Genomic DNA, 9,849 nt, shown 5'->3' on the forward strand with positions numbered 1-9,849 from the left:
AAACAATGGAATGTTGCGACTGATCAATTTTCTAAACAAAGTCCATTGGTTGACCCTATCAAATGCTTTCGTGGCATCCATGAAACACAGAAAAACTGGCGAATTTTGCCTTTTATAAAAATCAACAATTTCCTTAAGCACAAAGATACACATGTCAGTAGAATGTTTGCTTTTAAAGCCGAATTGAAGAGCACTAGTTTCTATAAATGAATCAATCCTGTGTAAGATACATAATTCCAAAGTCTTCGAAATAGCTGTTACAATTGCAATGGGCCTATAGTTGTCAACGGATGTAAGATCTTTTGACTTATCTTTCACAATAGGGCATATCGTAGCATACATAAATGTGTCGGGTGAATAACCATGTATAAAGAAACTGGTAAAACACAAAGTCAAAAGAATGTATAAAATTGAGCTAGCATAAATCAAATGCTCTGCGGCAATGCCGTCTTTACCACTTGCTTTTCCCTTTTCAAGCATTTTAACACAACGAGTAATTTCGTCTACAGTAACCACCATATCTTTGTGAAAATCAATTTCTTTCAATGACGACAACACAAAATGCTTGTCATTGCAGTTTGAAACTGAGTTAAGCAGCTTCTTATAGTGGATGGATGATTTTAAACCGCGACAGTTATAAGAGATAAGACGTAAAGTCATGAACTAAAAAAGTTAATAGAATCTGCGGATGAGTATACCATCGGGCCAAATCGCAGGATTACGTACTTTGACAGCTGACTCGCGTGTGGTTTCAACAAGGAATGACGAGTAGGTATCAAACTTCGTCTTCAGCTGTTCACATTTAATGTGGACTTGGCAACGGCCGTTGATGTAGCGGATGACATCATTCGGGGTCGTATTTGGCGGTTAGGTTAGGGTTAGGGTTAGGGTTAGGGTAGGGTTAGGGTTAGGTTTTAGGGTTAGGGTTGGGTTAGGGTTAGGGTTAGGGTTAGGGTTAGGTTAGGGTTAGGGTTAGGGTTAGGGTTAGGGTTAGGGTTAGGGTTAGGGTTAGGGTTAGGGTTAGGGTTAGGGTTAGGGTTAGGGTTGGGTTAGGGTTAGGGTTAGGGTTAGGGTTAGGGTTAGGGTTAGGGTTAGGGTTAGGGTTAGGGTTAGGGTTAGGGTTAGGGTTAGGGTTAGGGTTAGGGTTAGGGTTAGGGTTAGGGTTAGGGTTAGGGTTAGGGTTAGGGTTAGGGTTAGGGTTAGGGGTTAGGGTTAGGGTTAGGGTTAGGGTTAGGGTTAGGGTTAGGGTTAGGGTTAGGGTTAGGGTTAGGGTTAGGGTTAGGGTTAGGGTTAGGGTTAGGGTTAGGGTTAGGGTTAGGGTTAGGGTTAGGGTTAGGGTTAGGGTTAGGGTTAGGGTTAGGGTTAGGGTTAGGGTTAGGGTTAGGGTTAGGGTTAGGGTTAGGGTTAGGTTAGGGTTAGGGTTAGGGTTAGGGTTAGGGTTAGGGTTAGGGTTAGGGTTAGGGTTAGGGTTAGGGTTAGGGTTAGGGTTAGGGTTAGGGTTAGGGTTAGGTTAGGGTTAGGGTTAGGGTTAGGGTTAGGGTTAGGGTTAGGGTTAGGGTTAGGGTTAGGGTTAGGGTTAGGGTTAGGGTTAGGGTTAGGGTTAGGAGTAAGTGGGCATTTATGTTACGTCAATTGGGCATTTTGTTACCTGAACTGGGCATTTTGGTTACCTCAACTGGGCATATGTTACCTCAACTGGGCATTTGCGTTACCTCAATTGGGCATATGTGTTACCTCAAATGGGCCTGTGAGACGTCAATTGGGCATATTTTTTTTTTCAATTGGGCATGTGTTACTTATCGAAAATTTTCATTTTGCTATTTCTTTTTGTTTTTTCTTATTTGGTTATCAAACTTGCAGGCTTTATACAGCTAGTCTGTATGTACAACCCTGCGGTTAAAGTTTGCGAACCCTCTTTTGTTAAGTATGTTTTTTCAAGGTTTTGCAGAGTCAACTGGGCATATATTTGTTAAGGCGGACGTCGCAATTTTTAGCATTCGGTCTATAGTCGATGAAAATATAGTTCTATTGCAATATATTTTTACAAAAGTCTACAATATTTTATACTATGTATGTCTACTTTGAAAAGATGCAACAAAAGTGTTTGTATCTGCATGTTGTATGTATACATGTATATAGATGCATTACCTTCTATCCTAACCTTTGACCTTTGAAGTTCTAAATTGGACGAATCTTCTATTCAGAAGCCAAGGAACATATAATTATGTCTAATCTATAATATATTGAAGATTCGAAAGTATATCTGTACAAATAGAGACACTACGCTGTCACAAAGTTACAAGGTAGTAGTGTATATATTAAAGAATTTCTAGGTTTTTGCCTATTTTACCCTAACTTCGGACATGCAACATAGGTACTTAACCACGCTTGTTTCTCAAAGTGCAACCTGTTTTGGAAAGAACAATATTTCACCTTTAACATGTTAAAGAATTAAAGTCAACGCTGTACAAATAAACGAACAGCACTGGCACAAGGAAAGCAATGTAAAAGTGATTCTTTCGTTTTTATGCCATGTTAACCTACGGGTAAAAATGTCGGATTTTTAGGTAAGTTTGCGACCTGTATTTGCGTTCGTCAAAAGGTTTGGATTCTAAAAGTGCAACCTTTTTTGGAACGAACAACATCTCTGCTATCACCAATAAACATCGTTGAGTGAAATATGTACGTATAAAGGAACAGTAGAGTAACATTCTTAGTGCCAAAAATAGGGTGTAGTCAACACGGTACATTCCGTATATGATTTCTAAGTTTTTGCCTATTTTACCCTAACTTTGGACATGCAACATATGTACTTAACCTCGTTTGTTTCTAGAAGTGCAACTAGTTTTGAGAAAGCCAGGCTATGATCTATTACGAATGAGAGCCATTAAGTGATATCTTCGAGAATAATCAAATGGCAGTGGCACAAATAGGGTGATGTCAACACCGTAAATTCTATTCAAAATTTATAAGTTTTTGCCTATTTTACCCTAACTTTGGACATGCAAAAGAGGTACTTAACCATGCTTGTTTCTCAAAGTGCAACCTGTTTTTTAAAGAACAACATCTATGCTATCACCAATAGACGGCGTTAAGTAAAATATGTACGCATAAAGGATTGGCAGTGTCACAAAATTTTTATGTAAAGGTACGAAGTTACGTATAGTAGGAAGTACGATAATTTAACGTTTCCGAACTTTTGTGACCTCATTACGCGATATCATTTGACACACTTAATATCAACCGATTTCAGAAGTGCAACATGTTTTGGAAAGATTATTAATTAGGCTATAATATATTGGTGACCCAAAGTGAAAGTTTGAAAAATAAACAAACAGGAGAGACATAAAGGAGACACTATTTTGTTTGGTCTGATCGCATCGACCGTTGGTTGACCTTTGACCTTTGTAATGTTATTGGTGGTTTACAAATATTATCCGATATTATCATTCAAGAGTAAAAAGTACAAAAATGATTCATCAAGTATGGGTCTTACGCCTCTGAAAACATAATGTGGGATAAGCGCTGTTGGACTTGACCTTTGACCTTTGTGTTGTAATATACTTGGTAGTCTCCAAATGATATCCGATATTAGCATCCAAGTTTCAAAAGTATAAAAGTGACTCGCTAAGTATGGTTTTTATGCCTCTGAACACAAAATGTGGGATCAGCGCTGTTGGGCTTGACCTTTGACCTCTGCGTTTTAATGTACTTGGTTGTTTGCAAATAATATCTAATATTATCAATCTAGTGTCAAAATTATAAAAATGATTCATTTAGTAGGGTTCTGACACCTTTGAACACGTAATGTTCGATCTGCGCCTTGGGCGTGACCTTTGACCTTTGTGTTGTAATGTACTTGGTGGTCTGCAAATGATATCCAATATTATCTTTCAAGTGTAAAAATACAAAAACGATATATTTAGTATGGTTCAAACGCCTCTTATTAGATATGGGGATCAGCGCTGTTGGGCTTGACCTTTGACCTTTTATGCTCTAATGTACTTGGTGGTTTGCAAGTTATATCCGATATTGTCATTCAAGAGTGAAAAGTACAAAAATAATTTATTTAGTATGGTTCCAATGCCTCTAAACACGTAATGTCAAACCAGCGTTCACGACCTTGACCTTTGACCTTTTATGTTTTTATATACTTTGTGGTTTGCAAATGATATCCGATATTAGCATTCAAGTATAAAAAGTGCAAAAATAACTCATTTAGTAAGGTTCCAACGCCTCTAAACACGAAATGTCGCATCAGTCTTCATGACCTTGACCTTTGACCTAATGTGTCGGACTTTTAAGTTTTGTTTAGAACATTGATCTGACAACAAGTCCTGAAAATTTGAGGACGATATCTTGTCAGGAAGATAAGTTATGTCACTGTTTTCAACCATTGCATTGAAAACTGTATCTCCAAAAAATAGAACTTTTTCCTGGTTTTCAGGTTGGGCAACCCTTTACCAATATGTAAATTTTCGACTAAGATGCTCTTCTGCTGCTTATACAGGGGAAGCCGCAAAACTACATAACCGTCCAACTTTTGGGTAGTGTAGACAATATGACAAAATGTTGCTGTTGGCCTCTATTAACATTTTTTAATTTTAAATTAACATTCTTCACAGTTAGAGGTCAATCTTTGAAATCGCAATGCATTATGGGTGTGCCAAACCGTAGTAAGACTTTTACTTGCATAGCATATATACTCTGGTTTAAGCTCTTCTCAGTCAATTGTGCCAAACCCTCTCAGAGCCTAACTCTATCGCTTTTTTCTCTGGCATTTATTCACTGAGACTGTTTAGCTCAATTTATACTCTTCAAACGAGTTAATTAATATCAGTCACTGTCTTAACTCTCCAGAAAATTTCGTTTTTCTCGAGATTAAACATTTAGCTCTGATTAAACTCTACAGACGAGTTGTTATATCTGTCCTCTGTCTAAACTCCAGAAAATTTCGTTTTTCTCGAGATTCAACATGTCATCGTCCGATTCATATGATGACTCCGTTCGTGATTCTGAATACATACCCTCTTCTTCTGAATCTCAGTCTGACGATGAGCTACCTCGTCAAAGCACGATTATAAACCCACGTGCTGGGCAATCTAGTCTGAGTGGCAAGAAAGCTAAAGAAAGTAAAGTTCGATCTTCTGTATGCTCAGTTGCTGGGCCATCTAGTCTGAGTGGCAAGAAAGCTAAAGAAAGTAAAGTTCGATCTTCTGTATGCTCAGTTGCTGGGCCATCTGGTAGCAGCAGCAGCAAGGCTGCTAAACAAACCAAGGTGGTTAGATCTTTAAAGAAGAAGGGGGGGAAAGGGAAAAGAAATCAACGAAAAAAAATGAAGTGTTCCTACACTGGATGCACTGCTCAAGTGTACAATTTAAAACGGCACTTCGAGCAGTACCATGACCTGTCACTGACTGAAGCAAAAGATAGAATGGCTGAATACAAAAGCGGGCGGGCCGAAAGGGCTTTAAGATCAGGCGGGGAGGACCGCATCTACAAGAATTGTCCCATCGGCAACTGCCCTGCTAAGGTTAAAAGATTAGACCGGCATATTACACAGGTTCATGGTATTGCTCAGGGCAGTCAAGAATTTCGCAACATCCTATTCAGCATGGCTAAATACAATAAAAAAAAGGGCCAAATGCGTCGATGGGACGCAACACGCGGTGGTGCTATCGATGACAGTGATAATGACACTGAGAGAGCGGGACCAAGGGCAGAGGGCCAAATACGAAGACGTGAAGTATCACGTGGTCGCATTGTGGCCGGGAATGATAATAATACACAGAGAGAGCATCAAAGTGGGGGAACAGGGGCAGAGGGGAATGTAAGAGGAAGAAAAAGACAAAGAGAGGAGAGGGTGAAAAAGGGCAGGAGAGGAAGTAGAGAAGGACAAGGTAAAAGACAGAGAGAGAGCAGTGTGGGAAAACGCCCTCTAGCTAGTGCTCAGAAAGAGAAAGAGAAAGAGAGAGAGATGGAAGAGAGGGAGATGGAAGAGAGGGCTAAAAGAGCGATTGAGACAGAAGAAACAAGGAAAGAATTGAGGGAAAAAAAAGCAAGAGAGATAGAGAAAAGAGGGAGGGAAGAGAGAGTGGAGATGTTATCACCTTTAAAGTTCCAAAAACAAAGACTGGATTTGACATCCCAGTTCCGAAAATGGTGCAAGAGCATCGATGGGGGTTTAAGGACCCCCAAGGCTGCTCTACAGCATGCATCACAAGTTTCGCTGATGTTAAAACATTTAGGCTCAGTGAGGCTCCTCGATGACCGTGTGCAAATGAGAGAAAATCTTGAAAAACAGCTAGGTAAATATCAGGCTTCAACAGTCAGAAGCTATCTGTATTCACTTACAAGTTTTTACCATTTCATACAAACGGAACATAGAGGAATGTTAGAAAATGCTGCAGACATGGCACGTCAGTGCAAAATATGGGCAAAGAGTCTGCTGAAAAAGGTACAAGAACGGAAGGCAGTATTTCAGGAGAGAGAGAAAGAGAAGCTGATAACAGCTAAGGAAATGATAGCTTATGAAAACTGCCCACAGACAAGGACTGTTTTGAAATTGTTTTCAAAATATAGAGCAAAAATATAGAGCAAGCAAAGGTAAAAACACAATTCCAGAGGCACATCTGGCTCTGATGAGGGGGCATTTAATGGTCCAGGTATGCCTTGACAATGCCCAGAGGTCGGGGGTGTACAACAATATTACGATTCAAGACACCCGCCGTGCATCACCTACGTCAGAGGGATATATAATTACCATTTCAAAGCATAAGACTGCGCGAACATCCGGTGCAGCAAGAGTCGCACTGACTCCAACTCTACATCTCTTATTTAAAACTTATATTGACAAAGTGTTGCCCAGAACTCCAGCAGGAAATAGCGAAGAAGAAGAGCTTTTCCGCACTTACATGGGCCAGCATTACGATTCTTCCAACTTTGCGAAAGTTCTGAACACGGCATGGAAGGCATCCAAAGTTTCCAGGAAGGCATTAACAACCACAATTGCCAGAAAATCGATCGTGACCCAGGTCTTAGATCTAAGACCAGATTTGGCCAAATCTCTGGCTTCCCATATGGGTCACCGTGAGAGTACCCAAGCAGCGTACTATTCTCTCACCAAAGGGATTAAGGAAAGGAGAGTGCAAGGGTGACTGCCCAGGCAAGAAAACTCAGGTTGGCGATAGCTAACACTGAGGAAAAGAAGAAACAAGCCGTAAAAGAAACCAGGGCAGCAACTGATGAGGCTCTAGATGAGGCAGTTAGCATCTCTACGGATATCATTCCACCGAGCCTATCGCCAAGAACATGTTCTCCGAAGCTCGCATTTAGTTTTGCCAAGAAAAGTAACATGGAAAAAGCACAAACAACTGAAGAGGGCGAACAAACAGCCAAAGAAAATACCATCGAAAAAGCACAAACAACCGAAGAGGGCGAACAGACAGCCAAAGAAAATACCATCAAAAGAGCCGAAACAACAAAAGAGGCAGAACCGATGGGAGCAGGTGGAGGAGAGGATACATTAACTCAGCAGCGTAGTCAGGAAGATGACGAAGTAGTTTTATTTGCTCGTCCGTCGGAAGAACCACCAAGATTGCCCTTTGATGAAGACCAACTAGTTGAATCACGAATTGTACCCAGGAGACTATCAGACGACGAGGAGAGTACCGTGTCGAGCCTCTTTTCAACAAGTAGCCAGGTAAGTTCTAGTTTTTTTCTCTTCTAGTTACAAGTATGTATGTATGTATGTATGTATGTATGTATGTATGTATGTATGTATGTATGTATGTATGTATGTATGTATGTATGTATGTATGTATGTATGTATGTATGTATGTATGTATGTATGTATGTATGTATGTATGTATGTATGTATGTATGTATGTATGTATGTATGTATGTATGTATGTATGTATGTATGTATGTATGTATGTATGTATGTATCTATGTATGTATGTATCTATGTATGTATGTATCTATGTATGTATGTATGTATGTATGTATGTATGTATGTATGTATGTATGTATGTATGTATGTATGTATGTATGTAATCAATAATTCCTATTTTTTATTATATCACACAGGGAAAGAAACACGCTCGTCGGAGCTTTACAGAGTGGCAAGTCAATCTCCTACAGCGAGAGTTTGCAAAAGAAATAAGCCAAGGGATGATCCGACAGCCGGTGGTAAGAGAGAGGATCGCAAACAATGAAGAGCTCCGTGAGGCCTTTAAAGATCTGGGCAGCAAACAGATCGCTGACAGGATCAGAGTGTTTATCCGCAAAGAGAAGAAGTAGTCCAGTTGATGAAGAAGATTTAAACGAAGACAAATATATTAACCACACTAACATACACACATACACGACCAGCGTGTGTGTTTTATGCGTGTGTATATGTTTGTTAAAACATGTAATACATGTAAGTATGATTGTAATTGTGAATGCTCCGGCATTCATACTTACAATCACTACTACATACTTAACATGTTTTAACAAACATACACACACGCATATAACACACACGAGTGCACCCATCAACACTAACATGTTACATGTTCAAAAAAAAAAAGACAGCCAGAGTAAATAAAGTTTTGGTGCTGTCCAATAGGCAACAACTTTGAATCGAAGATGATTTTAAACTCTTCATTTGAAGATGTTGTTGTTGAAACATGCACAAAATCGTCATAAACATACAAGATGATGGACGAGAAGAAGGAAGAGGACAAGCCCATGAGGTAAGTATATTGGTAGGTACGTAGGTAGGTATATAGGTATATTGTCACATCGCCTTGTCTGATTCGACAAGTGAAACCTTTTTTGGAGAGAACAACGTCTCTGCTATTACCAATAGACGCCGGTAAGTAAAATCTTTACATATAAAGGAACGGTAGTGTCATAAACCTTTTAACTAGAGGTAAGGTTGTACGTGAAGTTTGAAGTTTTATATGCAAAAATTCTAGTGTAACATTGGGTATACATCATAAATATTAAAATATGTTTGTTTCTAAAATGCAACTTGTTTTGGAAAGGTAAGTTTATGGTCTATCATAAAATCGAGCCATTAGGTGGTATCTTTGAGAATAATCATATGACAGTGGAACAAATAGGGCGATGTCAACACGGTAAATTCTGTTAAAAATTTCTAAGTTTTTGCGTATTTTACCCTAACTTTGGACATGCAACATAGGTACTCAACCTTGTTTGTTTCTAAAAGTACAACCTGTTTTGCAAACTACAACATCACTGGTATTACCAATAAACATCGTTTAATAAAATCTGTACGTATAAAGAAACGGTAGTGTCACAAACTTTTGAACTAAAGGTATGGTGGTACGTATAGTTCGATATTGGAAGTGCTGAAATTCTAGAGTAGCATACCGTAACTTTGGATATACACCATGCATATTTAATTTAGCTTGTTTCTAAAAGTAAAACTTGTTTTGAATAGACAATATCATAGTCTTTCAGGAATAAGAGCCATTAGGTGATGTCTTTGAGAATAATCAAATGGGAGTGGCACAAAGATGGTGATGTGAAAAAGGTAAATTTTGTTCAAAATTTCTAAGTTTTTGCGTATTTTACCCTAAATTTGGACATGCAACATAGGTACTCAATCTTGTTTGTTCCTAAAAGTGCAACCTGTTTTAGTAAGTATAGGACCCGTACTGTTGTCACTTATAGTCATTAAGTCATATCTTCTAGAATAAGGGAATGGCAGTGTCTCAAATAAAGAGATCCGTAACCCTAACTTTGAAATTTCAGCTAGGGTATAAGTCATTAGGGTTGACCTAAAATGTATGTTCCTGATCTACCATTCCTACAAAACTTCGGTGGTATGTAGCCAAA

General features: G+C 39.0%; 1 protein-coding gene across 1 annotated transcript; it reads left to right on the plus strand.

Annotated features, from left to right (window-relative positions):
- The first annotated feature begins 4,975 nt into the window (after nt 1–4,975).
- LOC139116422 (trichohyalin-like) lies at nt 4,976–8,361 on the plus strand. The gene is made up of 3 exons (XM_070679061.1): nt 4,976–6,308; nt 7,137–7,702; nt 8,089–8,361. The coding sequence occupies exons 1-3, from the start codon at nt 4,976–4,978 to the stop codon at nt 8,299–8,301; spliced, it is 2,112 nt and encodes a 703-aa protein (XP_070535162.1). The 3' UTR covers nt 8,302–8,361.
- Nucleotides 8,362–9,849: the final 1,488 nt, after the last annotated feature.

The sequence above is a fragment of the Ptychodera flava genome, chromosome 17, assembly GCF_041260155.1.
Source record: "Ptychodera flava strain L36383 chromosome 17, AS_Pfla_20210202, whole genome shotgun sequence".
Lineage (NCBI taxonomy): Eukaryota > Metazoa > Hemichordata > Enteropneusta > Ptychoderidae > Ptychodera > Ptychodera flava.